The sequence below is a fragment of the Odocoileus virginianus genome, chromosome 34 (assembly GCF_023699985.2).
Source record: "Odocoileus virginianus isolate 20LAN1187 ecotype Illinois chromosome 34, Ovbor_1.2, whole genome shotgun sequence".
Lineage (NCBI taxonomy): Eukaryota > Metazoa > Chordata > Mammalia > Artiodactyla > Cervidae > Odocoileus > Odocoileus virginianus.
Genome location: NC_069707.1, coordinates 26,521,817 through 26,538,422, shown reverse-complemented (window position 1 = coordinate 26,538,422; position 16,606 = coordinate 26,521,817). Strand labels below are relative to the sequence as shown.

Below are 16,606 nucleotides of genomic sequence, written 5' to 3'. Positions count from 1 at the left end.
GAGCAAAGCCAGCGGAGGTCTGTGGTCCCCGGGCGCGAGGGTGGTTTTTAGGGTTTTCTTTCTTTATGATTTCCCTTCTTGTTCTCCACAGTTGATGATTTTCTGCAGAAAAACGGCTGAGAAAAAGAACCTATTTCATTTCCAGTTCCCATCACTGCGATTTCCACATGGATGTGACGTTCGGTCCAGCTTCCGAAATGCCCAGGTGACTCACGCGGGGACACCCCGGGGCGGGGCGCAGGAGTTTCTCGGGCGGGGCGGCGGGGCGGGGTCGGGGCGGGGCGGAGTGCATCAGGCTTCCCGCTCCTGCTGCGGCTCCTGCGCCCCCTAGCGGCGAGATCAGGGCTTCGGGAGTCTGGGGCTCGTGTCACGTGACTGGAAAGTCCCTGGGTGGAAATCCCCGGTGTCCGCGGGCGGTAAAACAGAAAGGGAAAAAAGAGAACTGGCAGTCTGCAGCCTTCGCGGCGGCCAAGTGCGACGAGCTAGGAGGCCGTGGGGGCGGAGCGGCGAGAGCAGCCGCCGGGAGGACTGCGGTGGCAACAGCAAGGGAGATCCACACCCCCCGGCCGGCCCGCCGGAGAACTCGCCCGAACCAGGCGTCCATGGGGAGCCGCCTCCACCCGGCCCCGACCCGAATTGCGACCCCAGCCTGCGGCGCACGCTTGTCCTGACCTGGACTTGGGATTTCTGAAGAGGATCGCGCGGACCCAAGAGGTAACCCCGCGTCCCTGTGCCGTCTGCCACGGGCTCTCCCGGGACAAGGGCTGCGGATGCGAATTTGGCAGCGACCTGCGGGCTGGCCCCATCGACCTGGCCTTGGTTTTGCCGCGATCCCAGAGGGAAGTTTGTTGGCCGTTTGTGACCCCTGTAAGGTTCTGAGCTGCTGAGAGTGGAGGTGGCCTCCAGATGTTGGGGTGACAGCCTGTATTCTAGGATCCAGACAACTGTCCCTTGCAGCTCATGCAGAGAACTTGAACGGCAGCTGCTTGGGGGAGAGTCGCCCCCCGGAACCGCTTGGTCCGGGTGGGCATGGGCGCTTTGCTCTTCGGCTTGTCCCTTTTGGAGTCGAGCTCTGCATGCTTACGGCCACGTAGACCGTGCAGAGCCGCCTGGCCTCTTTCCAGACTGTGCAGCACCAGTCCAGAGGGGTAGGATGTCGCAGCAGCAGCAGAACCTAGGGGGCGGGGGGCCCGGTCAGCTCTCCTTTCCGGGGAGGGCTTGCAGACACTCAGAGTGCAGCAGTGTCAGAGAAGTTTGCGTGGAGCAGGAGGTCGTCCGCCTGCCTGGGGGGCTGACTCCAGTTTAGAGCATCTGCAAGCCCCTACCCCCAAGTCAGACTGTCTTTGTCAGCCGGGGTCGTCCCACATCCTGCCACCTGGCCTTTCAGGAAAGCCGTGGTATTAAGTAAGGAAGGAGCTCAACTCTTGTTGAGACCGCTTTGTTTTCAGTTCTCCCTGCCTCTGGTCTTTCCTCGGAAAGCTGCTCTGGTCAGTTCTCCCAGGGCAGCCTTTTGGGAGAACCAGTGTTTGGGTCTTCTGGACCACAGCCCCAATGTCCCAGATTATTAAGCAGCCAGTTACTGCTTCATTCTTGTGTCCTGAGGTGCTTCTTTATTTTTTTTTTTTCAATTCTTTGTTTAATTTTTGAGTTTTTGAAGTAGTACTTTCTGAAAATTTAATATCTGTTGGTAGGCCAATGAGGTATCAGAAACGTAAAGAAATGTTATGGGTGATATTGTTTGTCTTTGCATATAAGGACATTACATTCATAGCTCAGAAATTCTTTATCACAAGTCAGATTATTCTTTAATCTTAAGTGTGGAGAAGTCTAAGTCCTGGCCACTTAGGCAGTGAGTCTTGATTTCTTTTAAGGAGGCAATGCTTCAGGCCATTCAAGGCTACAGCAATGAATGAGGCAACACTGGACTGTCGGATATTGACATTTGCATGTCTTGCCTGTGGTTCTAGCGCTCACTATTTGAAAGATCTTAGGTGCAGAAGAAAATAATAGAAGAGTCAGAAAAGTAAAAAGAGGCTACACCTAGTTTGTTTCGGATCTTCTTGCCTGTCTGTTTCCTGCACTGCAGCCACAGGTGTGGTGTTGTGAGATTAACAAGGGGGTGGGTTTGGAAAACCGGGCTCTAGGCAAAGCCCTGCCCTTGGATGGTGTGGGACCTCCCTGAACGGGACCAGTACTGCAGGTGCTGTAGCTGGAGACTATGATAGTCATGTGACCTCACGCTGGGGAATAAGGTTATCTTTGATCTTTTGCCTCGGCATCAAGCTGATGGTCAGGCAGTAGAACTATGTGGTCAGGCCGTGCTTGCGGAGTGATGGATGGACAAATGAATGACATCATGAAAGAGACTTTTGCCATGCCACCAAGGAGGCGCGTGTGTGATGTTTTTGTCCCTTAGCTGTATCTGTGGTCTTGCCATGATTTTGCCCAATTCCACCTGCAAGGAATGTCTGACGTCAAAAAGGAGAGATTACCATTTGACCCAGAGAATGACTTCTTCCAGGCATCATCTAGCTGTCAGATTAGGAATCCTGATCTAAATCTACCACCAGAAGACTCCTCACAAGGAACCTGGGAGTCATCTAGTCCACCTGTCTCCCTGGAGTGGGCCATGAGAATTTAGACCATTTTATCAATGTCTTTAAGAAAGCTGAGACCGACCCAGGACAGGCTTCCTTGTAACATAGATTTCTTCTCCCTCTTAACTTGGTTTAACTTCTTTCTCATCTAGAGTCTTGCCCTGGCAAACAGTATGCTACAGGACTGGGATTAACAATCACAGTGAAACTTCCTAGAGGCCCTGTTCGTGCTCTGAAACTGTCTTTGTCTTTATCTTGGAAATTTGGATGGATGGCAGGGCACTCTGCTCAGGGTCAGTGAATGTCAGCTGGCTCTCCACAAAGAGATGAGCCGTCAAGTCCCACGTTAAATCGATTCACATCTTCCCATGCTATTGTCACGGATTAGAGATGCTGGGGTTATCCTCCTCCTCTTTCATTTGTCCTGAGTGGCCCCCTCTGGCTGCAACTTCTTTTCTTGTCTGCTTCCAAACTTTTCTTTCTTTCCACTAGTTGATTGTGCTTGAAGATTTCAGGATGAAGACAGGGTGAGAAATCCATCTGAGTATTGGTGGCTGGAAGACAATGATAAAATTGTGTTGGCGGTTGAGTTTAAGTAGTACAGTTAATTCCCTCATTACATAGAATATAATTCCGTGCTTTCAATATGTGCCCATGGAAGTGTAGGATTTATTATTCTAGTATTGTTATTATTCTAATTCTTCTTCTGATGTTGTAAAGTTCAGTGGAGAGGTTCTGAAAGACTGCTAACTGTTTGCTCTTAAAATTGGAAAGCATCTTGCTGGGAGTAGACTTTTTTGTTGGTTATAAAGCATTTAGTTTAACTCTTTATGTATATATGTTAATAGCATTTTATAAGTAAATGCTTTATAAATGTTCCTTTTGGGGACTACAGAGAAAAGTCCAGTCGACTGTCTACATGGCAGCATAAAATTGCAGGATTTTTCACAAAATATTTGTTGTCTTTCCAGTATAGGGAGGGAGTGCTTGAAAGAGGTAAATCAAGACATGGATGAAAAAAAAGGGTTGTTTGGTGGTGCTCTTAGAAGAGGAGCTGACTTGTTGGGGCTACATGGTGCTTGTAAGCAGCATTCAGGGCACCTCAAATCCAGTGTTTGCCCCCAGAACAGCATCAGGATGAGATGGGAGTTTCAGTCAGTTAGAAGGCTCCGTACCTGTTGCTGACAGACAAACTTGGCTCCCTGACAAACGTTACTGAAAACACGGGTTATTCCCCTCCTCCTCATTGCCCACTCCTTCTCTTGTTTAGACTAATCTTTAAAAATGATGTAACTTAAAACTGTCCAGTGTGAGTTCATCTTTGGGGCCAGCTAGTATCCTGGGAGCAGAGGTGACTAAGATCTTTTGCCTGCCACTCAGGGTAATGACAAGATCAGACGGTGGGGTTTCCTGCAGGCAGGTATATAGGAGTCATATCAAAGTCAGACTAACGGCGTGGGGTTTTCTTTCCCTCCTCTTCAGGTATTGGAGAGCACCATGGCTGAGCAACTCCTTCCTCTGGCCTTGTATTTGAGCAATATGCGGAAAGCTGTGAAGATACGAGAGAGGACGCCAGCAGATATTTTTAAACCTACCAATGGAATCATTCACCATTTTAAATCCATGCACCGATACACTCTGGAAATGTTCAGAACTTGCCAGTTTTGTCCACAGTTTCGGGAGATCATCCACAATGCTCTCATTGACAGAAACATCCAGGCTTCCCTGGAAAGCCAGAAGAAGCTCAACTGGTGTCGAGAAGTCAGGAGGCTTGTGGCGCTGAAGACAAATGGTAAGATGTGCTTCTGTCTGGGGTTTGGGGTGGCTCCTACCGTGCTGGGTCCCCACCAGCCCCAAATCAAGTCTCTTAAGGCTATAGGTACCTTAGTATAGAGACACTCCAAGGGGCATGTGATGAAAGCAAGCTTGCTTTGGGAGTATTTGAATTGAGGGTGGTTTCTAGTGCATGTTAGAGAGCAGAGCACCCTGAAGCTTGGAGAATGCATTTCTGGACACCGTGCCTTAGATGTATGTGTAGGGTGTGTATGTATGACTTCTGTATCGAATTCTTGTGACTGTTCAATCATGAAATACCCTTCCCTCATGAGTAATGGAAATATCAAAAGGCTTTAAAAAGTTCAGAAGAAAAGCATGGTGTGAAAATCAATAGTGTTTTCCACTGTCATTAGAAAATGCCTGTGATGATGGCCTTACTCTTCTTGAATTGATGGCATTTAATGGGTTAACAAACGGCTATTGTCAGCTCCTCCCTTACCTAAGTCCTGTTGCCTGCAGTCCCAAGATACTAAATAGACAGATAACCCTGAGTTCTTAGCTCAGGTTTTAGTCCTCTGTTTCATTCTTTTTAGGGATTCCTAGTACTGTACTGCATTTCTTGCTATCTGTGACTGTCTGCCCAATGGCTGTTTACGACTCGTTGCTGTTTCCTGTTCTAAACTTCACTGTTTTTTAATTATTTCCTTTGAGCAAGAGTATGCACATCACAGAAACATTCAAGCCTAGTGTTAAATGTAGTAGCAAAATTCTATTTTATAAATGTAGCTAATTATTACAAGAAGCTGTAGACTGCTTATTGTCTAGATAAAAGCAGGAAACCCCTGTCCTTAGATCAGTGACAATCCTAAACCATCCCAATTATTTTGATTGATATACATCTAAGGGCAAAATAATACATCTTCACTGACAGTGAGACCAGATGATAAGTATGTTAACTTAATTAAATGAAGTGGTACATTCACTTTGGCCGTTTTTGACTTGGGTAACTTGGCACGATTGAGGGACATGACTTTTTGCTTGGGTTTTGGGGGTTAAGTGCATCACCTCAACATCGTGCTTTTATTTTTAAAGCATAGATTCTTAGAAACAGAAAACTGAGGCTACCTAGTGTTTACACTGGTTTTGGCATTAAATCAAGAGATGCTTAGAAGTAGGTAATTATGTTAAGTCATCATCAAGGGGTTTATATTCCTGACAGTTTGTGGTTTTAACTCTCCCATTTTGTTACAAAAAGAGGTGGAGTCAACTTTGGGAGAGTTGAAAAGAAGAGATTCTGCCAAATTAGAAATGTGGTAGTAAGAAAAAAAACATTTTATCATGAACCGAACTGAGATTTTAGGTTCAACTTGCTCTAGTTCCTTAAGGAAAAAAATGGAATATAAAAAGTAAATACTTGTCTTGCAAAGATACACATTTAAGTCAAGGATTCACACTACAAATAAAACTACAAAGCAAGTGCATTTTGATATCATTTTCTGAGAGATGGGGGTTTTTAGGCTCAGAGTCCTTTTATTTCTCCACTTACAAGAAAATTCCTTAAAATTTTGGAAAAGGAAGAGAAGATATTTAGGGGAAGAGGAAAACAAACGACTTTTCCTTTCTGATTTTTATTAGCACCATTTTTTTTTTAAGTCTTCCCCCTATAGGAAGGCTCTTCAAAGTCAATGGTCTATTTGGGGAGGGGGTGATTCACAAGTTTGCATTTGAGGATATGAGACTGCGGTGAATGAGGAAGGGAGTAGGTGGCATAAAATTGAAACTTCATTTGAAAAATTCCAGCGTCTATTGGCTGCAGCGATTTCACTTGTGTAATGAGTAGCCCTATCCCAGCTCACCCTGACCACACCCACTTGGAAAGTCCAGGGTGCACTTCGCAGTTTAAATGTCTACACACCAGAACAAAAAGTACAATAGCTGTTGCTCAATTGCTAGTCAAATAACTTAGCACTGGGGAATTCCAGATGTTACTTAGGGAATTTTATGCTGGTGCATCTCAATAAAGAACTGAAAGTAAGCACAAGAAGAAGAAAAAAAGCCTTATCTTTGCTCTAGATTTTGCAAAGGGGAAATTTCAACAGCTTGCAATTGTTGCCACACTCTGCCAAGACACAAGGCTTGAGCGATCTTTTTGGTTCATTTGTTTGAATGTTTATTTAGCTAGTTTTTCTGACTGTGTAAACTGAAAGGATATTGGCTGTGGATATGTTTGAGGGTGGTGGTGGTGTTGTTGTTTACAGTTGACTGTAATTAGGATATGATAAAATTTCAAATAGCTTCATTGCCCCATATAGCAATGTAAGGAAATAATTGAACTTTTCTTTATAAAAAAATTTTGCACTTCCCAGAAGAGCCTAAGGAGTTAACTTTTTAAATATTAAACATTCCTCCAAAACGTTTATTCTTTGGAAGCCCCCCCCCAAAAAAAATGCCATTTCATGAGTTGTGGATTTTTAATCTATAAAAGTAACAAAGTGACAGACTAAAATTAAACCTATCTTTTTCTCAAAAGGCTCAGAGTTCTTAAAGTGCCAGCCGTAAACACTGAATTATTTTGAAATGTAGACATCTAGGCACTCTTTAACTCTGAAAAGGGACTCTAACTGCTAACAAGCAGGTTCACACAAGGCATTTATGGGAGGTGGGAGTGAGCAGGCTAGTAGGTAATTCTGTCTCAGTCCCATTTTATAAATCAGGAGAGGAAACTCCCAGGCCCCGAATGCTGTGGTGGGGTAGTCAAGTCATTTACCCCTGAGTCATGGCCAGACGGTCCCTGTCTAGTAAGCGGAGCCAGACCAGCTTCCTGGTTTGAGCATGTTGCTCTGGGTGTTCTCTCTCAGGGTCAGAGAGCAATAGGACCAGCACCTGAGCCAGAAAATCAAGGCTTGTTAGAAAGGAAGGGACTTCAGAGATCATAATCCAATGCCCTCATCTCACAAAGAGGAAAATACTCAGAGGTTAAAAAATTCCCCACCGAGGGCAGAGCCAGACAGGAGTCAAAGCCTCCAGACTCTCAGTCCTTGGTTCCTTGGGCTGTTGGTAGCATGCATTAAACAGAAGAGTTACAAGAATGATTTTTTATTTTTCCCTTAAAGCTGTCATCACCGAGTGAAATGTTACCAGCTAGTCCTTTGACTAAGAAACTAAACCATTGGCATTTCTCACAAGCACTACTGGGTCCCCACCAATGGTAGCAGAGAGGCTGGTTTATTCTAGAAACCTCTGCTAGGCCTTAGATGCAGATTGCTAGAATTTGCTTCCCTTCTGTCCCCAGGTGACGGAAACTGCCTCATGCACGCGGCTTCCCAGTACATGTGGGGTGTTCAGGACACAGACTTGGTCCTGAGGAAGGCACTCTTCAGCACCCTCAAGGAGACGGACACGCGCAACTTTAAATTCCGCTGGCAGCTGGAGTCTCTTAAGTCTCAGGAATTCGTGGAAACTGGGCTTTGCTACGACACCCGGGTATGTTGGGCTTCCTCCTCAAGCACCTATTGACAGAGCTCCATGGTGGGAAAAGTGCACCTCTGACCAGTCCCTGCTGTCAGGGAGCATATGGTTTGCTGGGTCACGTGAACTTGGCTAAGCAGAGTCAATGGAAAACACCAGAAACCTCCCGTGGGATGAGCCCAAGGTCCTTGTCACTGCTGGGAGGCTCCCAGGCAGCATCTTCCCAGCTGGAGAGTCATTTTAGAATGATCTTTCTGATCACGGGATTCCCTGTGGCATTTTGGCTGTTTGGGGGGGTTGATGGCCCTTCGCTTGCTTTACTGAGCCTGCCAGTCGGATTCAGGGGGCACCTCCCCATCTTCGGTCACTAGGCTGGGACTTTGTGCACAAGGAGCTTGGCATGGTGCTTCAGCAGGGATTTTTCTGAAAGCAGGTGCTGTCCCCGTACTCTTCGGCTTCTGAGTTTGCCTTGTAGTGGGAAAAATTAAAGGAAGAAAACCAGAATGGGGGAAAAGCGGGTGATCATTTGAGTAATGATCTCAGGAAAGGGTAAAAGTAAGCTCAGTGATACCAGTGAATAATTATAGAGTGGAGCCAAAGTTGTTTTTTTATGCAGAGTACGTTCAATAGTTTCTTTCCTCTCCCCTTAGAATTGGACTGATGAGTGGGACAGCCTCGTCAAGATGGCATCCGCAGACACACCCGCGGCCCGAGGTGGACTGCAGTATCATTCACTGGAAGAAATACACATATTTGTCCTGTGCAACATCCTCAGAAGGCCAATCATTGTCATTTCAGGTGAGATGCCCGCTGATGTCTTATCTGTGTTTAGGTGCCTTTCAGCTTTAATCCCTTACCTCTTAGCGTGACCCAAGTTCCAGGCGACTGTAGTTAAATGGACTCCCATGAAAGTCTCAGAGGGCCTTATCTTTTCTTTCTCTTTCCTTAAACAGACAAAATGCTGAGAAGTTTGGAATCAGGTTCCAATTTTGCTCCTCTGAAGGTGGGTGGGATTTACCTGCCTCTGCACTGGCCTGCCCAGGAATGCTACAGATACCCCATTTTGCTCGGCTATGACAGCCAACACTTTGTACCCCTGGTGACCATGAAGGACAGTGGACCTGGTGAGAAAACCAAACATCTATTCACATTTGTAACTGCTGGTGAATCCTGGTACACCCTGTTCTTACTGAACCTCGGGGTTTGCTCTTTGGCTCCTTTTTGAAAGCCTCATTTAAGTATATTAGTTTTATTCAAATAGAGTATTCTGTCATTTGTTTGGTTAGCAACAATAATGCACTAGCACTAATCATAATGCGCCCCCCCCCCACTTGTTTTGTGTGTCGTTTGGGACCTACTTTGAGCACGTTAGTAGCAAATAGGAGATAATGTCTATTACTACCACCAGTTCTTAATTAGCCCATAATACAGTGCCTGGCCTGGGGCAGGTAAAAGTCTGGCAGGCTAGCTATTACTGTACTATCTTAATGTGGAACTAATAGGGTACTTTATAAATGCTTTAGGTACAATATTTATTTCATTTCATCTTCACAGCATCCATGTGGATGCTATAAGCACGGATAGCCTTACTGTACAGATGAGGCACCTGAAGCTCAGAGAAGTTAAGTAACTTCCCTAATGTCACAGAGCCGGATAGTGGCAAAGTCAGAATCTGAACTCAGGTCAGTCTGAATCTGAAGTGCAGTAATTTAACCAATAAGACCCACTGCTTGGAGGCTGCTTAATATTCTGTGAACTTCCTGGAAACAGTGTATTTTATATTAGAGTTTAGCACAGTTTGTTTCCCCATTTGATTTTGTGGCTAGATAATACTTTTCCACTCTGTAATTGTATCCTTTCTGTTTTTTCAAAATGCAGTCATTATATATGTGTGACCTCACACAAAATTTTGTTTAGTAGAACCATTTTGCTTACGTGTTATTTCTTTTTCCATCAGAAATCCGAGCTGTTCCCCTTGTTAACAGAGAGCGAGGACGATTTGAAGACTTAAAAGTTCACTTTTTGACAGATCCTGAAAACGAGATGAAGGAAAAGCTCCTGAAAGAGTACTTGATGGTGGTAGAAATCCCTGTTCAAGGCTGGGACCACGGCACCACCCATTTAATTAATGCTGCAAAGTAAGCAGTTTGTTCTTAGCTCTGTCATCTTTAAGCTGCTTCTGCCTCAGAGACCAATAGTAAAGTTATTTGAAGCCAGTTTCCTCCAACGTGAAACAAATTTAGGGGCTTGTGTGTGTCAGAGACAATCAGCTCAAGTGGCACTGACTTTGGTTTTCAAATGACAACAAGGAATTTTTCCAGAGGATTGTCTTGTGTATCTGGATGCTTGGAAGCCAGCATTGTGGCTTCAAAAAGTGCATTCACATCAAGGATACTTTTTTTTTCTTTTAATTACCCTAGTGCTAGATTAACAAGTGAAAATTCTTAGAAACAAAAGCCTCATTCTCCTGGCTTCTGAGTAAGGCAGACACATCACATGCAGGCTGGGCTGTGGAATGTGTTTCTGTAGCAGCCACGAGTTGGCCACGTGGATGAGGGAGGAGAGACCCAGAGCGCGGGTTTATAGGTATCGAGATTGTAAACACTGGCTTGATGATAAAGAGATGCCTGTTTCCTAGAACTTGAAGTGCACAAGACCAAGAAGGCCTAATCTAAACAATTTCTTAGCGTGGAGATGAACAAATTTCAGTGAGTCAGAAGTCAGTACAGAGTGCCTGTGAGCATGTCCACCTCTTAGTTACTGCTCATGGCAGTTAATGCTGATAGGCACCAGATGCACATTTAAAATTAATAACAGCAAAATACAGAATGCAACATTCCAGTATAGTTTGTGCTGGAAAATAGACTTGTCCCAAATGAATACCCTGAAGAATGTTTCACTAGAAATTTCATCTCCAAGAGCTTAGATAGTAAAAGTAACTATTTCAAAGAGGAATAGAGTAAGTATAGAAGCAGTCCCCAAGTAACCCTCTCTTTAGCATTATCTGTAATTTGGGGTGGACCAAAATTAATTAAATGAGACTGATTCTCAGAATAGTGATGTCTTCTCAGCATTACTGGACTGTGTTACATTAGAGGTGCAAACTATCACAGACAGCATTTCAGTGGCTGGGTAGAAAGTTATTGCCACAATCCATATTTTCAGTTTGTTCTATGAGCTAATGATGTAAAATTGTGTGTGGGTCTGTGTGTGTGTGTTTGTGAAGTCTCATATTTTTCCTTTTGTTCTTTAGGTTGGATGAAGCTAACTTACCCAAAGAAATAAACCTGGTAGATGATTACTTTGAACTTGTCCAGCACGAATACAAGAAGTGGCAGGAAAACAGTGAGCAGGGACGGAGAAACACGCACCCCCAGAATCCTCTGGACCCTTCCATCCCCCAGCTTTCTCTCATGGACATCAAATGTGAGACACCCAACTGCCCGTTCTTCATGTCCGTGAACACCCAGCCTTTGTGCCACGAGTGCTCAGAAAGGCGGCAGAAGAACCAAACGAAAGTCCCAAAGCCCGCCTCCAAGCCGGGTCCGGAGCTGCTCCCCGGCCTGGTGCTTGGGACCACCCGGGGGGAGGTCTGGAGCCCCGCGGAGCCCGCCGGAGGCCCCCACTCAGCCCCTCCGACAGCACCCAGCCTCTTCCTGTTCAGCGAGACCACGGCCATGAAGTGCAGGAGCCCCGGCTGCCCCTTTACCCTCAACGTGCAGCACAACGGCTTCTGCGAGCGATGCCACAACGCCCGGCAGCTGCCAGCAGGCCGCCCCGCCGACCCCACGCGGCTTCCCGACCCGGGCAAGTGCCGAGCCTGCCTCCAGGATGTCACCAGGACGTTTAATGGCATCTGCAGTACTTGCCTTAAGAGGACTACAGCCGAGGCCGCCCCAAACCTCAGCTCCAGTGGCTCCCTGTCCTTCCACCAGCGCTCCAAGTCCGACCCCTCACAGCTGGCCCAGAGCCTGTCCCCACATGCCTGCCGCAGAGCCGGGCCCGAGGCACCCGCCGGTCACCACTCCCCGGCCACACGGACTCCAGGGGAAAGGATGGGGACCAGTAAGTGCAGGAAAGCGGGCTGCATGTACTTTGGGACCCCAGAGAACAAAGGCTTTTGCACACTGTGTTTCATCGAGTACAGAGAAAATAAACGTGAGTGTGATGATGGGTTTCCTCTCCTCTGTTTAAAAACGCCCGAGTAAAAGGCTGTATGCCCCTTAACTTCAAGAAGGGAGCCCCTTCTGGGCCGTGGGGGAGAGTGTGGCTTGCCTGGGGGCAGAATCCCAGTAGTTCTTCCAGCATGCTTGGAAGTGAAAGCACAGAATAGCATGTTCCAGGATCCACAGAGCTCTGTGCAGAGTTCAGAGAATTTGTTTTATAAGGTCGTGCAGTGCAGTGTTTGTAAGGTAGAGTTCAAACAAGACTTCTTTTGAAACTCAAGCGAACTAGAGAAAATTCAAAATCTGAAGAGCAATAACTGAAAAGAGGGCTTCCCTGCTGGCTCCAATGGTAAAGAATCCACCTGCAATGCAGGAGACTTGGGTTCAATCCCTGGGTCAGGAAGATCCCCTGGAGAAGGGGATGGCAACCCACTCCAGTATTCTTGCCTAGAGAATCCCATGGACAGAGGAGCCTGGTGGGCTACAGTCCATGAGGTCACAAAGCATCAGACATGACTGAGTGACTAACATACACAGACAGCTGGAAAGAGGGTGGTCTCTACTGACTACACAAGAATGCCTTTGTGGTTTTAGAAATATCAAATCTGAAAGAAGGATGGGCACTTAATGTCTCTGCTTGTTCTGTGGTGGCTGTGACCTACCCGTTCAGCGTGTTCCAAAGAGAGAGACTTGTAGAGTCAAAGGTGTTTTAATTACAGTATTGTTTCTGTTGTTTATTTTGCTGAGTGTCTGAAAGGTTGCTCTCCTAGAGTGCAACCGGCCTAATCTGTGTCAGAAAACTGTCCTTCTGCTGGGTGGCCCATACGTGTTCCTGATGAGCCTCCACTGTCTTGCAGATTTAGTCGCTGCCTCTGGGAAAGCCAGTCCCACAGCCTCCAGGTTCCAGAACGCAGTCCCCTGCCTGGGCAGGGAATGTGGCGCCCTTGGTAGCACCGTGTTTGAAGGATACTGTCAGAAGTGTTTCATTGAAGCTCAGAATCAGAGATTCCATGAAGCAAAAAGGACTGAAGAGCAGCTGGTGAGACCTCTCGAGGGACTTCCCCCTGTCCTTCAGGCCCAGCCTCCTTCCCGGGGTGATAAGCGGGCTTTTCTCCCTGCCGAGTTCCAGGGAAAAACCAGGGGAAAAGTCAGCCTGGTCCCCAGGCTTGGACAGGCAGCAGTTCCTATTGATTTTCATGGCTTAAGTTTACTTTTGAATTCATTTGAAGAAGCAAATGAAACTAGCCATGGAGTAAAACCCATGAAAGCCTCTGAGAAGCCAGACGGTGATCAGAGACTTCTTGGATTTGTAGCGGAAGTACAGACCTCTTAGTGGCCAGCAGGCTTCCTTAACTAATAACTAATCCTCTGTCATGAGATCCAAGGAGGAAGCAGATCGCCCCAGGTGCCTCCACTTACTGGCCAAAAGAAAGGAAGCATTTATTGATAGATGCCTTGCCTATTGGTTGGTAGATGGTAGGGAATCTATCTGAGTGAGGATAGCTTAGTATTCACACAGTTACTATTCATGCAATTACTGTTCACGCAAACAGAAGCTGGCCTCTGTGTTAGGGTTGGTGCTTCCCCTGGGCCTCTCTGGGGCCAAGGTCTGATTTCATGGGATGGGGAAAAGCGGTCCTGGGAGACTCCGGTTCTCAGGCTGCCACCTGTGCCCTTGGGCAGGCAGATGCCCCTCGCCCCACCGGGCCCTTTGTAGGACCCACACTGTCAGTTGAATAGGGTGCCGTGTTCTCCCTGCAACGCACGATGACAGTTCTCTCTGCTCTCTCCACCCAGAGGTCAAGCCAGCGCAGAGACTTGCCCCGAGCCTCACAGAGCGCCTCCAGGTCCAAGTGCGCACAGGCCACCTGCCGGAATGTGCTGGCCTGCTGCAGCCAGGAGCTCTGCATGGAGTGCCAGCACCTCGGCCAGCGAGCGGGCACCAGTGCCCGCCGGCCAGAGCACAGCCCCGAGGAGCCCCCCACGCCACGCTGCCGGGCCCCCGCCTGCGACCACTTCGGCAACGCCAAGTGCAACGGCTACTGCAATGAGTGCTTTCAGTTCAAGCAGATGTACGGCTAACCCGACCCAGGGGGCCAGCCCCAGGCCCCGAGGGGCCTAGAGCCTTAGCCCGCGGGGTGCCGCCGCTCCCGAGGGCCCTACCCTGCAGGGTGGGCCTGGGCTGTCTGTGAGCGGGGGACGAAAGAAGCGCTCCTGTCTCCGGCCAGGAATCTGAGCAAAGCGTGTGACGGGCCGCGGGTTGCGCGGTGTCAGCACCCTTCCGAGCAGAAGGCTGGGAACCTCCGAGCCAGGACTGCCCCACCGTCTTCAGAGAAAAGGGGAAAGACGCAGGGTCCGGCTGGACTGGGGAACCCAGAGCCAGTCCCCTGCCCTCCCTCGGCGTCTCTCAGAGACCCCCGTCTGAGGCTCCGGGGCCTGCAGGCCCTCTGCCGGAAACTCAGGAAGCTCGGGGAGCGCGGACAGATTCGGCGTCAGTCGGCCGCGGCTTCTCCCCACCGGCCACGGACACAGCAGAAGCAGAGCCATCCAGACTGTGATGCTGAACACGTTCATAAAAAAAAGCAAACCAGCTGCTCTTCACAATACGCACCTTTCAAGACTCAGAACATGTTAGCAGGCAGATGGGCAACTCTTGGTTACCACTGTCTTTACTTCTAAAGTTAACTCGAACTGAGGTGTGCATACAGTTGTGTACATATATCACGGCCCCTTATATTCTGTATGAGGGGATTTTTTTTTTTTTTTTTTTTTGGTCATGTTGAGATGCTGCCCTAGAGGTTTTAAGTAAGAGGACTGACTAATAATAATAACCTATTTTCTGGTTGTTGTTGGGGCAGGCACCTCTCATAAGACACAGCTTGCATGAACTCCACCAGCTGCTCTGTGAAATGGGAATTCCTGTGTAAATCACTTTATTTATTTTAATACAAACTTTAAAGTTATTTAAGTGAAGATGTTTCTTCTGGTCTTCAGAAAATGCTGTAGTGTCCTCTTGAGATAACGTAAGACTGACTATCAGAGGCAGGCAAGTTCCTGATCATGGTGGGGGAGTCGGCCTTCTCCACGCACTTTGCTTGGCTTCCCTAGGAAAGAAACCGTCTCTTCCACAGTAAATCCATTAAAGTCTTACGCTTTCTGGTGAGACTTTTGGCCAGAGCCACTTCCCAGCCCTTCAGTGAGAAGCCATTCTCCACAGTGTATAAAGGGTTCTGTGTATCCTACCTCCTCAGACAGTGGGGAAGGAGCAGGGGTGAGGTCGGGGAAGGTCACGGGGAAGGACGTTGCCTTTGACGTAGGATTTGTTTGCTGTGTTCACTCTGTGTCCTGGGATGCAGGGCGCTGACCTTGCAGCCGGCTTCGCATTGGAGCAGCACAGCCTTGTAACCAGGAGGATGAGGAAACCTCTCTCTGTCCTTGGCCTGCAGCCTCTCTCTGTGTTTTATGTTACTGTCATACTTGTGCTAGAAAAGAAAAAAAAAAAAAAGGGAAACACATTGTCCCCAGAGGTAAAGGCTGCTGTTTTTCTTGTTGTTGGTCTGGACTTATGACCTGGAAATCTTGACAATCTGTACCTAATGCCCCACAGCCTTTGCTGGTCTGACGTGATGTGTTTTCCTCTTGAGAATCCATACACCTTTCCCCTGGGCATATCCCTTTATGTCTTTCTAAAGATTTCAAATAAACGTCAGTGTTTTCATTTAGTTCTTTTAAAGTTTCTATTTTAATATTTTATGTGTATCAATATTTTCATTCTTAATGTGAATAAGGGGAATTATTTATGCTTATTATACAAAACATTTGAAATTTGCACATTGAATTGTCTCTAATAGAAAACCGTTGACTCTCCTCTATTGGCTTTCTTCAAGTTTTCCTAAATTTAAATGTAACTTTTCATGGAAGTCAAGATTAAAAATTAAATTATTTAAGAGCAAATGTGGATGTTTTCTATTTACGAGTGATGAAAAGAAAAGGGCCCCCATATTAAGACCATGCTTCCCAAACAGTTGTTTCAACGTGCACCCGGACAGAGGGTATATCTCTCACCCATAGGTAGGAAGAGAACCTACTCTTAAGGGTAAGGCCTCTGGTTTAACAGGGGAGGCGCTGAGGCCCAGAGGGGAAGTGGGCAGGACCTGCCAATGCCTGTTCCCAGGAGATGCTAGGTCCCTGTGCTCCTGTGAAGGTTCCGCCCTCAGCCTTACTGAAGTGCAGAGAGTGAAGACCAGAGGGAGGAGCAGAGAGAGACAGAAAAGGAAAGAAATCAGAGGGGAGGAAGGAGTGTAAGACTCCTGGGTCAGATCTCAGAAGAGGTGACCTATGGCTGTGACGGCCATGAGCACTGGTGACACCAGTGTCCTGGGAAATTATAAATGGCCCAGTCTTCCACCCAATACAAGTGTGCCCATAGAATATCAATGCTGAATGACTGTGCGGCTCCTGGAATCTTTTTTTTCTTTTTTAAAGCTCCTCAGGAGATTCTGATCATCAGCCATATTTTAGAATCATGCCTTTAAAGAAATATTTATAATATTTTTAAACTTACTGTGGGGAATTTTAACATACAAGAAGTATGTTCTT

General features: G+C 47.1%; 1 protein-coding gene across 2 annotated transcripts; it reads left to right on the top strand.

Moving 5' to 3' along the window:
- The first annotated feature begins 302 nt into the window (after positions 1-302).
- TNFAIP3 (TNF alpha induced protein 3) lies at positions 303-15,961 on the top strand. 2 transcript variants are annotated; one of them, XM_070461681.1, is made up of 9 exons: positions 303-714; positions 4,080-4,389; positions 7,666-7,856; positions 8,492-8,639; positions 8,795-8,965; positions 9,799-9,979; positions 11,095-11,906; positions 12,865-13,046; positions 13,805-15,961. In XM_070461681.1, exons 2-9 carry the CDS (start codon positions 4,095-4,097, stop codon positions 14,087-14,089), a joined length of 2,265 nt encoding a protein of 754 aa, XP_070317782.1. In that variant the 5' UTR covers positions 303-714; positions 4,080-4,094; the 3' UTR covers positions 14,090-15,961. The 2 variants fall into 2 exon arrangements, with proteins under 2 accessions (XP_070317782.1, XP_020737716.2); XM_020882057.2 differs by having other exon boundaries at positions 305-714; positions 11,095-11,999.
- Positions 15,962-16,606: the final 645 nt, after the last annotated feature.

Excerpts from the sequence above, each read along its gene's own strand:
- TNFAIP3 (XM_020882057.2), top strand. The coding sequence starts at position 4,095 with ATGGCTGAGCAACTCCTTCCTCTGGCCTTGTATTTGAGCAATATGCGG. Across the intron at positions 9,980-11,094 it reads CATTTAATTAATGCTGCAAA|GTTGGATGAAGCTAACTTAC; the intron begins GTAAGCAGTTTG and ends TTTGTTCTTTAG. Across the intron at positions 12,000-12,864 it reads CGAGTACAGAGAAAATAAAC|ATTTAGTCGCTGCCTCTGGG; the intron begins GTGAGTGTGATG and ends ACTGTCTTGCAG.